The sequence below is a fragment of the Pogona vitticeps genome, chromosome 2 (assembly GCF_051106095.1).
Source record: "Pogona vitticeps strain Pit_001003342236 chromosome 2, PviZW2.1, whole genome shotgun sequence".
NCBI classification, from domain to species: Eukaryota; Metazoa; Chordata; class Lepidosauria; order Squamata; family Agamidae; genus Pogona; species Pogona vitticeps.
The window spans coordinates 149424476-149441597 of NC_135784.1; the positions used below are offsets into that span (position 1 = coordinate 149424476).

Genomic DNA, 17122 nt, shown 5'->3' on the forward strand with positions numbered 1-17122 from the left:
GGCAGACTCATGGGAAGGTCTAACTCAAAAAGGACTCAAAAAGCTCCAGTTTGGGGACAGATTGGGATTGGGATGGAATGCATTTCTCTGTGCATCCTGTGATTGCCAAGGAAAATATAGCACTGGGCCACTTCACAAACAGTCCAGATTGTGATCTATTTCCCTGTGAGATCACATGCTTAGCCTCCAAATAGTCCATCTGCTTTAGGGATTTAGAATAAAAAAGCTCTTCATAACTTTGCCTTCCTTCTGTACAAACATTAGCAAGCACTTATAATTTTGGGCTGATGTTAGAAATTAATTCAGTTGTATTATCTTTTTTTAAGTCAGTTAATGTTTAAGAAGCTGAAAATATATCACAGTAATCAAGTGAAGTAACTTTAATTTGGAAAGAAGAAGTTAACTTTCTCTTTTGCTATGCTTTACATATAAAAAGATCAAAGAAAGAAAAGGATTGAGATTCAAATTCAACTTTTAAGCAAAAATGACAATGTCTTCACGAGTTAATATTAATCCCTTAATTATGAATTTCAAAGGTTTAAATACTTTCTCTGACCTTGGCTTTAAATAATTATGCCAAGTGCAGCTTTCTTTAAATTCAAAAAAGATTCTGAATTGTTGATCACAGCCATTTAATAGTTTCAGGCTGGCAGATTGCCAACATAATCCTTAGAATGCTGTTTAAAATTATAGAGCCAGAACCTGGTGCAGGTAAATGAAATGTCAGTTTCACAAAGGCTGTTCCAACTCTGTATGCAAATTGTTCCATTTAGTTGCTGCATTTCATCATGTAATAAATTGCAGATTGTGCTTTGCTACACGCTAAAGTATTTAAACACCTGGACGCTGACCAATGTAGATAAGTATTTTGAGAATTTTTAACATAGTTTAATATTGAAAAACCAAATACTTTGTTTTAATTTTGCCACAAAACATCAAGGATTTAAGATCTACTATCAGCATTGGGGAATAATTTTGTCACAGCAGTAGCCAATATACTGATTTAAAGTATTTGAAGAAAATAAAATAAACTTTTATCTATTCATGTATATTAAGAATGCTGGTTTGCAGGTATGCACAGAATGCACACATATACATTTTCACTCATCCACTGTACAAAGCTGGCTATAGTTGTTGGGGTTCCCTTGTACAGTATTACCTCCCAGCTGGATCTTCCTTACAACAGAAACATCCATTCTGCTAGAGTCATTCCCTTGCTCCCTCAAGCCAGAGCAAAAAAAAAAAAAGGAAGGAAATAAACAGCTAATTCTAGCAGTTCCCTCTTTCTGCTGACCAATTGCTCTTCCTCTTCCTTTGGACCACTATGAGAGAGTTGTTAGACAAGTGAGGAGGTTCCCATATTTCCTTGCTGCCATCAGTACTTGTAATGGGGACTGGACTGAACATGGGCCCAGTCTCCACAAATAGGCCTAATTCTCTCCAGTGCCCAAAAAAGCAGTTGGTGAAGACCCTCGCTTGTGTATACTGGCATACTAGAATGCCAGCCAGTGTAAATGATTCTAGGCTAGAGGAATCTGTCACGTGACTTAGAACAAAGAAGCTTCTTACATTCCTATGTGCAATCGCTCCAATCTTGAAGACAAAAACAAAAGACTGGTGTCTTTCTGTTAACTTAAGCATTGTATCCTCCCTTATATCAAGAGTTAGTCCAAAAAGATCTATGTACTTCACTGTACAGTGCCTTCTTTGGGTTTATTTCAAGTGTCAAGCTGTTTGGGTATTGCTGTCCTTGCTGTGGGAATAGCAACCTCCTTGAGATGACTTCCATTTCGGGGAACAGAACTACCTCCTTCCATCTGATTCAATATTATGTAAAAGCAGCAGACTATCACAATTTTACAATTTTGGGCAATGCCATGGCAACAGAGATGCTGTCTCTTGCACGACAATAGAGCAATCCTTATACCTTTTGTTAGAGATGCACACAAGTGTGCCTCTGATATTCTGTGACCAGTGAAAAAGTCCAAACAAGAAATCATAACTTTTTAATGACTCAGAACCATATTTGGCAGAGTGACATGGACAGCAAGGCTGTGCCAAAGTTGAAAACATTTGGGCAAGCAGTTTTAAAATTATACCTTTTGTTTTTAAAAAGGTTCCCTTCCCCTTATGAACTCATTTTGCTACCATGTAGCCAGGGCTGCATCTATTTTTCAAATGCCTACCAGTCCTTCCTGGGGGCCGGGCTGTTTTCTGCTACATGCTTATTTTGTTTGAAGTTGATCTGTACTGTCATTTAATGAATACATGCTCTTAAAAATGCTTGTTTTATAAAGGAAATCTTCCATAAAGTCTGGCTGCAAAGTCTTACTGAAGTGTTCCATAGCAAATGCCCAAAATGTCCAAACTTCTTGCAAGTATTTGAGGAAACTAAGCACTTCTGTGAAGTGGTCTTCTGGGTAAAATGGTAGATTAGGACTACAGCCTAAATCCCAATCTGACACAGAGAGGAGTCACAGAGACATAAAGGGGGCAAGGGAGATGGAAAGAGAAACACAGAGAGAGAGAAGGGATAAAGGGAGAGAAGAGCCAAGAGAGAGGGGGGAGCATAAGGGAAAGACAGAAAGAAGGACAGGAAGAAGAGAGAGTAAGACAGAAAGCAGAGCCACAATAAATAAATAGAAATAAACAAAATGTGTGTGTGAGAGAGGGGGAGGGAGGGAGAGAGAGAGAGAGAAGGAGGGAGGAAGGAGGGAGAGAACGCACAAGAAGGAGGAGGATCATGAGGGATTCGGAGAGGGGGGAAAGGTAGAGAAATCTCAGGGTGGGAGAGGATCCACAGCAAGAGTAGAGGGAGATGGAGGATCCAGAGGAAGAGGAACCACCGGAGAAAAGTGGGAGGATCCAGAAAGACAGACAGACAGAGAAACATTAGAGTGAGAAAGGAGTGGGGCAGGAGACACAGAGTGAGACAGAGAGCTTCTGCTGTACAGAATGTTTTGATTCTGTAGCAATTTGAAGCAATTAATTCCCTTTCCATTTATTTCTTTGCTTCACAGGTATTTCAAAAGAGGAAGCCTGTATTTGTATACTTCAAAGTGAGCTCCATTCAGTTCAACAGGGCTTATTCTCAAGAAGTAAGTCTGGCCTAAGTCACACTGAGGTGAATGGGTTTTATTTCTGGGCAAGAATGTGTGTTACGGCTGCAGCTCAGGAGTGGGTATCAATTAACCCAACCTGGCTTCCTTCTGAATATAGTGGCAGGCAGGTTCACCTGCACACAAAGTATCCACAAACATTCTATATACATCTGAATTCAAAAGCACTTTCTTCTTGGGTTGGCCATATAGAAGTACCAAAAATACTTGCAATCCAATCATGTATGAGCCTTTTCAGAAGGAATACCTGTTGAACTCAATGGGACTTAGTTCCAGATGTATACCATACTGATTGGAATCCTGCTTATGCAGCTATGACAGGAAAGTCTGATGATGTCATCTGCAGTGATTCTTTTGGAAATAAAAATATCAGATTTCTTATTGAAGGCTCCAAGGCTCACATGGAATCTATTTTTTATCATGGGTAAGGTAGCAGGGGTCGTGAGACAGGAGAGAGTCCTTAACTTCTAGTAAAGTCATCCCCGCAACAGTGAATGTCAGAAATTAATCTATTTCCTAGCCTCAAACCATTTCCCCAAGACAAAAGGGAATTCCACAGGGCCTTTGAGTGGGATGGGGGAGAAATCAGAAATATTTTATTTCCACTGTTGCTGATAATGATACAAATAGTATTTAATATACTGTAGTCTAGACCAGTGGTTCTTAACCTTTGTTACTCAGATGCTTTTGAACTGCAACTCCCAGAAACCCCAGTCAGCACAGCTAGAGGTGAAGGCTTCTGGGAATTGCAGTCCAAAACTCCCAAGTAACCCAAGGTTAAGAACCAGTAGTCTAGACCACCAGAAAATTCCTTCCAATGGAAATATGGATATAATGTGTGTAGTTATATTTCTGCTTTCGTCGTCGTCGTTTCGTTTAGTTGTGCCCGACTCTTCGTGACCCCATGGACCAGAGCACACCAGGCCCTCCTATCTTCCACTGCCTCCCGGAGTTGTGTCAAATTCATGTTGGTTGCTTCGATGACACTGTCCAGCCATCTCATCCTTGGTCGTCCCCTTCTCCTCTTGCCGTCACACTTTCCTAACATCAAGGTTTTCTACTTTAAAAACTTATAAATTCAATTCTTCAAAAATCTCTGATTTCTTAATGTATAGTACTGCTTCAATGTCCACAACTCAAAATGCCAGGAAAGGGTCCAACATTGCTTTACAGTGTTTCCAGAAAAAAGATTCCAAGCTTTATCTATCACATGCTATGGAATATCAGCCCAAATGTCAGCAGTTAAAACAGTTTATAGGATCCCCTCTCGTGTTCACTACCATTCACAAGAGACAGCAGGCAATGGAAAATCCCAGAATCTGTCAAATTTTTCATCAGTTAATTATTTCTCACCCAAATTCAAAGCCACAGTGATGGGTGTTTTTCAGCAAATTCTCTAGGTATGGATTGTTTGGGGCACAAAGCATCTAAATGGCTAGAAGAAATCTTCTGTTCAAGCATATATGTCTGAGTTGTCACCACCCACTGTGATGAAATCTCCTCTTATAGTAACTAATTGATAATTGCTCATTCACTCAGATGATCAATCACATGTATGTGTGAACTGGCCTTTAATCTGGCTGTAGGTATGTAAGAAGGTGGTAGCTCTGACTTCAGATTTCAGTTTCAGAGAATTAGGATTACATTGGATGTGACTTGACAGCACATAACAGAAAATCTAGATGTATTGTGGCCTGCTGTTATATCTTAAAGAATATTTGACCTGAATACTTCATGAAAGAGAGCCAGTGTATTGTAACAGACAGAATGTTGGAGGTGACCTGGCTTCAGATCCTGATTTGGCCATAGAAATTTGTGTGGCTGGGTGACGAAATGGTACAGTATTGCTTAAGCATCTCACATAGTTCAACAAACCTTATTAGGGTTGCCAATAACATTCACTCTTCACTGCACAGCCACATCGGTCCAGTGCACCCACAGCCAGTGTCACCACCCATTTGGTTTCGGTTGCGGCAGGGTGGGCGTTCAGCTCAGTGCTGGTGGAAAACTGAATGGAATTAAAGAACAGCATACAGTATGCTGCTCTTTAACTACATTCAATTTTCCACCAGCAGAAACTCTGCTCAGTGCATGCAAAGTTCCGGCTGTGACTGGAATCAAATGGGCAACAATACTGGCTGCGGGTGCACCATGCTGATGCAGCTTAGAGGGAACAACCAACTTGATGGCATGTAAAACCAACAGTATTAAAGGAAAGGAAGATGAGTAAAATCTTCTTTTGGATACTGATGCCTAGGAGTACCATGTATTGGGGGTTGCAAGGGGTGAAAATACAGGGTTGGCTGAAATTCCTCTTACTCCTCAAAGGGACAATGATCAATTGATTTTTAGCTCAAAAGGCAGGTGTCTGAATTAACACACTGTAACTGAAACCACGTTTCTTCTAGGCATTCAAATTGCTTTGTGCCCCGGGCCATACATTCTTAGAGAACCAATTGGAAAACAGTCATAATAACTGCTTTTTGTCTAGATGAGAAGTGATTAATTGAAGAAAACAAGAAGTTAGATGCTGGGTTTTCCCCCTGCTTGGTGTCTCTTTCTGAATAGTAGCAAACACAAGAGACCATATTGACTGCTGACATTGGCAGTGTCAATATTCAGGCTGGCCTTCACTCTGTCAAGCTTGGCGTCCTTTTTCTTTATTGGTAATGTGGGCACGATATTGGACCACCTGCTGGCTTTTTGAATCACGGGCACAGAAGCAATATCTCACTTTCATAACCCAGAGCTCTTTTGAAGGATTGCATACTTGTAAATTGACTCAGGGATTTTAAAGGGAAGAAGCTATTTGGTCTTTCAGTTAATTTTCTTTGCTGTAGAAGGAGTTTTTCTTCCCTCCACCCTTTTCTTTGTCTTCTAGAGCAGTGGTCCCCAACCTTGGGCCTCCAGATGTTCTTGGACTTCAACTCCCAGAAATCTTGGCCAGCAGAGGTGGTGGTGAAGGCTACTGGGAGATGTAGTTCAAGAACATTTGGAGGCCCAAGGTTGGGGACCACTGTTCTAGAGATTCTGCAAACAACCTGGAGCTCACTAAGGGAGATTTAACTAGCTAAACTGACAAATTATTACTCAACTTTTTTCCATTTGTCCTTATTGGCCACCAGGGTGGATTCCGAGGTGTATATTTCCATTTATCAAGTACTGTACTGAAAAAAGCAATCTGCTCGGAAAGGTACAACACCTTTGTAAGAATATGTTCTGTGCATATCTTCAATTTGTATGGGTTGGGTTCTACTGTGGCCCAATCTTTCAGCTACATATACTTTTTTTAAAAAAAAATTAATATTCTAGAGTAACCATTGATTCATGATATCAACACAATGCCAGGTACTTCTAAGCCCTGTCTCATGTCATTTCTGAAACATGTATCTCCTGCAGGAAACCCTGCTGAGGATTTCAGAACTACTGTAAGAACATCAGCCTGTGGAACTTGCTACCACTACAGTCCTAATGGGAAGCTGGGGGAGCCTGTTGAGAAGAGCATGCAATTTTGTTTGCACTTGTATTCTGAGTAGCTGTGAGTGTAGTTCCTGCCTTTGCCACTGGATTCAAAAGTTCAACTTAACTCAACTCCTGCTCCCCTTATTTTCCCTTTAGTGCTAACTCTTCAGAGGTGGAATTCATACCATTTCTAATAAATGGATATAGAACAATTAAGACTCGGACCACACGTTTTCTGAATAGTTTTTATCCCAGAGCTATAATTGCACTTAATAATGAGCTTAAAGACCACCAGTAGTGAATAGTTAGTTGGACTGTGTTACTTGGCCTGCGGTGTACAGTGGGGTCTTGACTTGAGAACTTAATCCGTATTGGAAGGCGGTTCTCAAGTCAAAAAGTCTGTAGGTCAAGTCTCCATTGACCTACAGTGCATTGAAAACCGATTAATCCCGTAACAGGCCGTTTTTGTTCCATTTTGGTTTTTTTCTGGTCTGCAAGTCAATTCTCAGGCTGCAAGTCAAACCTAAATTTTGCGGCCAGAGAAGTCTGTAACTCATAAAGTCTGTAAATCAAGCCGTCTGTAAGTCAAGGGTCCACTGTAGATGTTTGTATTTTTAGTGGGGACTTTTAGTGGGTGGGGAGTGTTGGGGGATTTTTTAGTGGGTGGGGAGTGTTTGGGGAATTTTATGTGTGTGCATGTGTCTGGTCTCTGGGTGTCTGTGAATTTCATTGTATGGGTATACTGTGTATATACTTACAATGACAATAAATAAATAAATAAATAAATAAATAAATAAATAAATAAATAAATAAATAAATAAATAAATAAATAAATAAATGAATGAATGAATGAATAAATGAATGAATAAATGAATGAATAAATGAATGAATGAATGAATGAATGAATGAATGAAATGTTTAATCTGCTATAGAAAGATAGGTATAATGTAGCTCTCTAGGAGATCTAAGTAAGATGGTGTGGCTGTGGTTCCTAAGGAGTACTTATGATTCTTATGTATTCTTGATACATGTATCACTCATGTTGTCAGTTCTGCCTCTGGCTAATGAACCTGATGTGCCTGCTATAGCACCTGCTATAGCACTTTCTGTTGCCACAAGCGTTGGTCCCCAACATACTGTAGCAAAGCTTCAGGGGGTTGTCTGTCTGTCTGTCTGTCTGTCTGTCTGTCTGTCTGTCTGTCTGTCTGTCTGTCTGTCTGTCTGTCTGTCTGTCTGTCTGTCTGTCTCTCTCACTCACTCACTCACTCACTCACTCACTCACTCACTCACTCACTCACTCACTCACTCACTCACTCACTCACTCACTCACTCACTCACTCACTCAGCTTGTATACTGTCCCGTAGTGGGCAGTTCACAGCACATTAAAATCACATACAGTAGGACCCCCATATCCTCAGGGGATTGGTTCCAATTTCCCCATATATAATAGTGAACACATCTCTCACCACTTTCACAAGAAGTGGCCAGGACCAGCCCCACATTTGTCCACCTACCTCCCACAGTGACAGTGGGAGAAGGGGCCAAGCCACCAGGGGTCGGGGTGGGGTGACAGCTGCCCTTTCTCTCTTTGCTTCCTCGCCTAGAAGCAACTCAGAGGCAGCAGTGGATCTTGCTTGCCTGAGACTGAAGAAGAACATGGGGAGAAGGATGAGCTCCCTGCATGCAAGGGAAGGCAGCCGCGTGTCCAGGATCAAGGAGAAAAGGGCAGGGCAGGGTTGGAGGCTGCCACTCTCACAAGCAGTGGCCTAGGCACACCCCCACCCTTCCACCTACCTCTTGCAGCAGGTGATGGGGATGGGCTACCACGATGGGAAGGAAAGGGAGTTAAAATTTCTGGAACCACTGTCATAAAAGAAAGTGAAAAATCCTGAAGAGAACAAGAATTCATCTCATGCTCCCTCTAGTGGCCAGCTCTGGTAAAACACGCAATTTTGAAGTGAGGGAAAACTTCTTTCTAGTAATATTTTTAATACTGTACAGAACAGTGTTTTCAGACTGTGGATAAATGAATCAGCGGATATTGATACAGTGGATATGGCGGTCCAACTGTATAATAAATGAAACAACACTGTACAAAAATATCATTAAATCGATAAAATCCTGACCTTAGATTAAACTTATATTTAAACAAAATTAAACAAATTAAACAGACTTGAACATATCAGGTAGTAAATGCACTATAAAAGATGGTTTTCAATAGTTCTGTTTTTACTAGTTTCTTAAAAATTGAGAGTGAAGGTGCCTGATAAATCTCGGTTAGAAGTTTGTTCCAAGGGGCCACAACCGAAAAAGCACAGTTCCTGGTGTTTACTCTTTCAATCTCTTTAGTTGTTACCATTTTTAATATAATTGACTGTGAGAAGAGCTTGGCACAAGTAGCTGTTCTGTGGGAGAGATGTCCCAACAAGTATCAACTTCCTAAACCAGTACCCTGAACTGGAAATGGAAGCTAATGGGAGCCAATGAAGGTGTGCCAGGTTTGGGGATAGGTGTTCATATCTGCTGGTATCTGTAATCAGTCTGGCTGTTGTATTTTGGGCCACCCTATACAGAGAGTGTTCCCTTCATGGATTGCTGCCTTGTCATGGCGAAGGGGCTTGAGTAACTCAGAGAAGCTATGGGCTATGCCATGCAGGGACAGCCAAGATGGATAGCTCACAGTGGAGAGTTCTGACTAACACAATCCACCTGTAGTAGGAATTGGCAATGCCATTCCAGCATCTTTGCCAAGAATACCCCATGAACAGAAACAAAAGGCTAAATGATATGACGCTGGAAGATGGGCCCCTCAGGTTGGAAGGCGTCCAGCATGTTACTGAGGAAGAGCCGAGGACAAGTACAAGTAGCTCCAGAGCTAATGAAGTGGTTGGGCCAAATCTGAAAGGATGCTCAGCTGTGGATGTGCCTGGAAGTGAAAGGAAAGTCCGATGCTGCAAAGAAAAATACTGCATAGGAACCTGGAATGTAAGACCTATGAACCTTGGTAAGCTGGATGTAGTCAAACAGGAGATGGCAAGAATAAACATTGACATCCTGCTCATCAGTGAACTAAAATGGACAGGAATGGGTGAATTCAATTCAGATTATTATCATATCTACTACAGTGGTGCCTCGCTTAACGAGCACACCGTTTAATGATGAATCCGCATAACGATCTATTTTTTTTAGATCGCTAATGCGATCGCATTGCGATGTTCTGAATATGCAAACGACAAAAATGGGAGGGACCTAACAGAAGCAGAACACATCAAGAAGAAGTGGCAAGAATACACAGAGGGATTATACTAGAAAGATTTGGATATCCCAGACAACCCAGATAGTGTGGTTGCTGACCTTGAGCCAGACATCTTGGAGAGTGAAGTCAAGTGGGCCTTAGAAAGCTTGGCTAACAACAAGGCCAGTGGAAGTGATGGCATTCCAGTTGAACATTTTAAAATCTTAAAAGATGAGGCTGTTAAGATGCAACATTCAATATGCCAGAAAGTTTGGAAAACTCAACAGCGGCCAGAGGACTGGAAAAGATCAGTCTACTTCCCAATCCCTAAGAAGGGCAGTGCCAAACAATGCTCCAACTACTGTACAATTGCACTTATTTCACACACTAGCAAGCTTATGCTCAAAATCCTGCAAGGTAAGCTTCAGTAGTATGTGGACCGAGAACTCCCAGAAGTACAAGCTGGATTTTGAAGGGGCAGAGGAACTAGGGACCAAATTGCTATCATGCGCTGCATTATGGAGAAAACCAGAGAGTTCCACAAAAAAATCTACTTCTGCTTCATGGACTACACAAAAGCCTTTGACTATGTGGACCACAGCAAACTATGGCAAGTCCTTAAAGAAATGGCAGTGCCTGACCACCTTATGAATCTCCTGAGAAACTTATATGAGGGACAGGAAGCAACAGTTAGAACTGGATATGGAACAACCGATTGGTTCAAAATTGGGAAAGGAGTACGACAAGGCTATATATTTTCCCCCAGCTTATTTAACTTATATGCAGAATACATCATGTGAAAGGCTGGACTGGATGAATCCCAAGCCAGAATTAAGATTGCCAGAAGAAATATCAACAACCTCTGATATGCAGATGATACCACTCTGATGGCAGAAAGTGAGGAGGAATTAAAGAACCTTGTGGTGAAAGTGGAGAGTGCAAAAAATGGTCTGAAGCTCAACATCAAAAAAACCTAAGATCAGGGCCACTGGTCCCATCATCTCCTGGCAAATAGAAGGGGAAGATATGGAGGCAGTGACAGATTTTACTTTCTTGGGCTCCATGATCACTGCAGATGGAGACAGCAGGCACAAAATTAAAAGATGCCTGCTTCTTGGGAGGAAAGCGAAACGCTGACAACATCTTAAAAAGCAGAGACATCACCTTGCCAACAAAAGTACGCATAGTCAAAGCTAGGTTTTTTCCCTGTAGTGATGTATGGCAGTGAAAGCTGGACCATAAAGAAAGCTGACTGCTGAACAACTGATGCTTTTGAATTGTGGTGCTGGAGGAGGCAATTGAGAGTCCCCTGGACTGCAAGGAGAACTAACCTATCAATTCTAAAGGAAATCAACCCTGAGTGCTCACTGGAAGGACAGATCCTGAAGCTGAGGCTCCAATACTTTGGCCATCTGATGAGAAGAGAGGACTCCCTGGAAAAGACCCTGATGTTGGGAAAGTGTGAAGGCAAGAGGAGAAGGGGACGACAGAGGATGAGATGGTTGGACAGTGTCACCAAAGCAACCAACATGAATTTGACCCAACTCCAGGAGGCAGTGGAAGGCAGGAGGGCCTGGCATGCTCTGGTCCATGGGGTCACAAAGAGTCAGACATGATAAAATGACTAAACAACAACAAAATGCAGAGAGTGTTACAGTAGACTATTTTAACAATTACCAATGCATGAACCACTGTTGTTGGGCATTTCTTCTCTAGGTAAGGGTGCATCTGGGCAATCAACTGGAGTTGATGAAAGGCACTCTGGGCCACAGGAGGTATTTGTGCATTCACAGAGATTGCTGGATCCAAGAATACACCCAACCTGTAAAGCTGGGAAAGGGTAACACCATCGAGGTCAGGTAAATACCCTTCTAATTGTCTTAACCTTGCTTAATGAGCCTCGTGGTGCAGTAGTTAAACCGCTGTACTGCAGCCAAAACTGTGCTCACGACCTAGGGTTCAATCCCAGGTAGGGGGCTCAAGGTTGACTCAGATTTCTATCCTTCCGAGGTCAGTAAAATAAGTACCCAACTTTCGGTGGGGGGGCAATATGTAGCCTGCATAATTAACTTGTAAACCGCCCAGAGTTCTTGAAGCACTATGGGGCGGTATATAAGCAGAACACTTTTAATTGGATTGCCTTGGAACAAAGTCTCTTGATAGCAGGGGATAAGATGATCAACTACAACAGTCACCTTTCTTCTGCACTATGCAGAAGGAGGATCTACACTGACTGGCAGCACTATTTCAGCCCTGAAGGAAGAATGAGCAACTGATGTCACCAGCTCCTGCTCCCAGTTTTGTCTCACTGTTTCTGTGTGGGTAGGAAACTCTTTCAGCAGGAAGCACTGACTTGTCCTTGACCAACATATAAATGCCTCATATGAGGCCTGAGAGAGATATGAAACACCTTCAGAAGACAAGCTGTACAAGAACTTTTTGTTGCCTGCTAGTTGTATGGTAAGAGAAGAGGGAAATTGTGTGTTTGGAGTGAACCACCTTACTCTAAATTTGGCAACTTAGTCTTGTCTTGATGGGAGAATGACATGCTACAGTCTTCATGTCTTTTCCCCTCTCTCTGTCCCCTGGCATTAAAGGGAGGGAGGGAGGAAACACACATAACATGTAGAATCAGAGCTAAGGAAAAACTACCCCATCTCCGGGACAGAGAACCCTGCAATGAAGCCAACCTGAAGTCAAAAATGGATCTATCTTTCATGGGGAGAAACTGCTGTCCCTAAAGTGAGAAACTTCTCTCTGGCTACTAAATGGAAAACATTACTAATATGAAAATTGTACAGAAATGGCATAAAACTGACATTAGGGGAAGTAGGGCAGAAAAGAATTAGTCTTCCCGACCTTTCTCCAATTTTAAAGAACCATTTAGTAGTTTAAATAAAGTCAAGATGTATTGAGGCAGAACAGAAAAGATGTATACATGCTGCAAGGGAATAAAAGCACTGCCATGTTAGTCCAACTTCTCAAAATGCACATACAGTCGCAGTTTCACACATCACCCTTCCACCTCCAAGACTTGCAATATCCTGATCACCACTTTTGCATCTGTACTTACTTTTTCTAGTGCCATTTCCTTTTCTTCAGCATTTGCCCGTTTCAGGTCAAGAATCCTCTTTTCTGACTCAGCTTTAAGGTTGTTCATGGCAGTCTCGTGCTCCCGGGAAGCTATTTGCTTTTCTTCTTCTCTAAGGAGGCTAAGTTCAACTAGCTGTTGCTTTCTCTGAGAATTCACCTGAATTAGCTCTTCCCTTAGTGTATGGATCTGGGTTTGTAAATCACAGATGACCTTAAACAACAAACAAATAATACTTTGGTTTACTTTCTCTGTAAAAAAGTGAAAAGTCATATTTTCTCAGTTCTTTGGTTGTTTACTTTTTTTGTAAAAAACAAAGTTAAGACCACATGTGGAAGAACAACTGTATTGTAGCTAAGTTAGAGACTTTTTTTAAATTATTGGTGGATGAGAGTACACTGAAGTAGCTATGCTGTCAAAAAGTATAAAATATAATAATAATAATAATAATAATAATAATAATAATAATAATAATAATAATAATAATAATAAGAAGAAGAAGAAGAAGAAGAAGAAGAAGAACAACAACAACAACAACAACAACAACAACAACATCAACAACTGCATACTGTCAAGTTAATTCTGACTTATGTCAACCCTTTCCAGGGTTTCCAAGGTAGAGGACAGACAGAAGTGGTTTACCATTCCCTTCTTCTGGGGCCAACCTGGGACTGTGCATCTTGCCCATGACTACACAGCCTGGTTCTTCTCTCAGGAGGCACAGTGGAGAATAAAATTTCCAAGCTCTGGCTCCACGGCCAGATAACTAAACCACTGAGCTATCCATCCAGCTATATAAATATAATAATATATGTATATAAATATGAACCCTGACACAGTACCCAAAAGTTACGTGCTCATATAAAAACTTTTCTACCTGTACCTTGGTAAAACTTCCATTTAAAACTATGAGACATATTTCTGAATAGGCAGGTCTTTATGATTGCACTCCAGTAATCTACTGATCCACAGAAGATGTGCTGCAAATTTACTACTTCAGATTATTAAGGGCATTGGGAGAGTATTTTTTAGCAGACTGACCCTTGGATATGGACCTGTTTCACTTGGAAAGAAGTCACCTTTTTTCCAGTGGAACTTAATACCAGGAAAATGTGTGTAAGATTGCAGTTTACAGGCCTGCCTCTGGATACAACTTGGGTTAAACTGAGAAATACATAAGTCATTTGCAAGTCTTTGTTGGCACCTAGAGGAAAGCAAACAGAACTAGAAACAAATATGCCAACCAACAGACAAGGCTAGCTTAGACTCCTGATTGGAATGCAGTTGATGTATCAACATTTCACCTCTAAAAGTCTGACAATGTGGAGGAGGGGGGAGGATATTTTACTTTTAAGGGAAAAGTACAGTCAGGAATAAATGAGAACCAATATCCATTGTAAAACATCTAACCAAGGGCACTGGATACCACTACTATATGAAGTGCTGTTCAACAATGTCTTTAAATACTGTATTGGCTTGAAGGGGAAAGGGGGGGAGTAAAAACTGGTGAGTGATACAAAAGTGAAAGGCACTGCAAATGCTGGAGAACAGACCTCATGCATCAAAACTGATCTTAGTGAGGGGCTAAAAACCTGGGAAAAGCATCTATGTTTAGCAATTGCAAATGCTAATATGTTTCACACACTACAGACAGATCAGAACTGAGAAACAAAATTGTTCTAAGTACATATTTATATTTTGATTTTTCTTCTGCAGGAGAAGGTATTGACCTGCCCATGGCAGCAGAGCTACAGCAGATGACCACCATCCATCCTATCTAGGGCAGAAAATGAGGCCCAGATTCACTTCAGGCAGACCCATGGTTGTCATGGAGGGCAAGAAGCCCCAAGCAACCCCCAACAAAGTGGACTCATTATGAATATCAAAACCCTCCAGGATAAGAAGCCAAGGAGACTTCAACAGCACTACCAAGAGTAGCTCAGAAACAGCGACTACTGAGTAATGGGGTGGACAGTAAATCAACATATTCTCCGTGCACTTTCAACACACGCATACACCCAGCAGATGGGATACCTAGTATGGAATCATGACAGATGTCTAAAACTCTACCTTTCACTCACCACGTCTCACATGCAGATATACAGAGAACCCAAGTTGATAATGTTGGAACCCTTCCAGTTTCATTCATCCAGATCTCGGTAGTAGTGATCAGGTCAGCACATGTATTCAGGATCAGATCCTGGATGGTTGCTCTTTTCCCATTTAGGGACTTGGCACTGAACAACAGCATTTTCAACCCAGGAGGACAGCCTCATAGATTATTCATGTTATCTGAACTGGCGGCAGGCGGTAGTTAACATACGATGGCTCTCCAGTCTCCCATGATGACACAACAGTCTCCCCCACCATACTTTCCTCTGCCAGTTACACTTTAAATAACTGGCCTTTCTCTCTTTCCTCTACCCTGCTCTTACGATAATACCATTCCCACAACAAGCACAGAGCAAAACATACCTAAAATATGTAAAGTCTAGCCAGAGGTTTGAAATATACAACAACATATTCTGCCATTTACACACAGAGAAACAAATAGTGACACACCCACCACTGGCCAAGTATTTATCTCTGTCTCATAATTACAGTACTGGACCTATATGAATATAACAGTATATTTATGATGAGTTGTGAATAACAGCAGATCTCATGGATTTAGCATATACTATTTGAGCAGCTCTGCACCAACCATGCTTTATAAACTACAACAAAACCTTTGACTGTGTGGATCATGAAAAGCTATGGACTGTTATAAAAGAAATGGGCATGCCTCAACATTAGAATGTCCTGATCTACAACCTATATTGTGGACAAGAAGCTACTCTTAGGATAGAATATGGACAAACAGAATACTTTCCCATATGCAAAGTTGTCAGATAGGGGGGTATTCTACCTCTCTATCTGTTAGATCTGTATGCAAGACCATACTGTATGAAAAGCTAAAGGAGATTCAATGAAGGCAGAGTAAAAATAGGTAGAAAGAGATATGCAGATGGAATCACTTTAATGGCAGAAAGCAGCAATGACTTTACGCAAATCCTGATGAATGTGAAAAAAGAAAGTGTTACAGCAGTTAAATATTAAGAAGACAAACATCATGACTATAGAAGAACTATGTAATTTTAGTTTTGACAATGAAGAAATTCAAACTGTTGAAGATTCTATATACCTTGGTTCAATCGCCAAATCAAATGAAGTCTGCAGCCAAGAAATTAGAAAAAGAGTGAGACTTGGGAGGGTGGCTATGAAGGAACTGGAAAAGATAATCAAATGTAAGGATGTGTCACTGGAGATCAAGATCATCCACATAGCTGTATTTCCAATTATTATGTACAGACATGAAAGCTCTACAGTAAAGAAGGACAACAGGAAAAGCGAATGACAAAATGTGAGATGGATTGACTCTATAAAGCTCCAGAGCTGTAGAAGACTGTTAAAGATATGACATTTTGGAAGTCATTCATTCATAAGGCCACTGTAAATTGGAGATGCCTTGCTGTCACATAACAATCTATGCTATTACATAATTTTACAACTGTATGAGCAAGACACATGCAACACTTATGGAAAAATAGTTCCTGTATTTTTTGCCATTGTGTTGACTACAGTGATGACACTTGAGAAGCTGTCTCTCCAAGCCTCCTAGAAAAAGTTGGCTGTATTACTAGACCCAGTCCAGGATCAGATGAATTACAAACTCAGATCTGCTAGGTACAGAGGTACTTAGGAAGTTCACTTTATCATGGATATTTCACCTTTCAAACAATACAGATGTCCAAATAGTCAATGTCGACTGTATTGGAATAAATAAAAATTAGTCACCATTTGCTCATACATTTAGAAGTATATGTAGATATCATCTGGTCAATGTTGATACTACAATTACCGTAAAAATAATAATAAATAATGAAAATGCTGGAATGCTAGTCCAGAGACCACAGCATGGTTGTGCATTGAAGAAAATAAAATAGTTCCTGTTCTCTTTCTTTCTTTAGCATATAACTTCACTTCTTGCAAACTGAAAATGCTGATGACACTAATGGATATCTGGGTAAGGAATTCAGGATGGAATTTGTTTTTCTTTTTTCTCTATAGAACCAAATTAACATGTTTTTCATGGCTGATCATACTACTAAAGGTAAAGGTAAAGGTTCCCCTTGACAATTTTTTTTTGTCCAGTCATGTTCGACTCTAGGGGG

General features: G+C 40.9%; 1 protein-coding gene across 8 annotated transcripts in view; it reads right to left on the minus strand.

Moving 5' to 3' along the window:
* CEP112 (centrosomal protein 112) overlaps window positions 1–17122 on the minus strand; it is a 455788-nt gene that overhangs the window by 178958 nt on the left and 259708 nt on the right. For 6 of the 8 annotated variants that reach the window (XR_013541088.1, XM_072990811.2, XM_072990813.2 and 3 more), the window contains one exon: window positions 12891–13121. The exons of the other annotated variants lie outside the window; for them this stretch is intronic. Coding sequence is in view for 5 of the 6 variants with exons in the window: in XM_072990811.2 (XP_072846912.2) it covers window positions 12891–13121 (231 nt within the window). In the remaining variant the exon portion in view is untranslated. The remainder of the gene's footprint in view (window positions 1–12890; window positions 13122–17122) is intronic. 8 annotated transcript variants of the gene reach the window in all.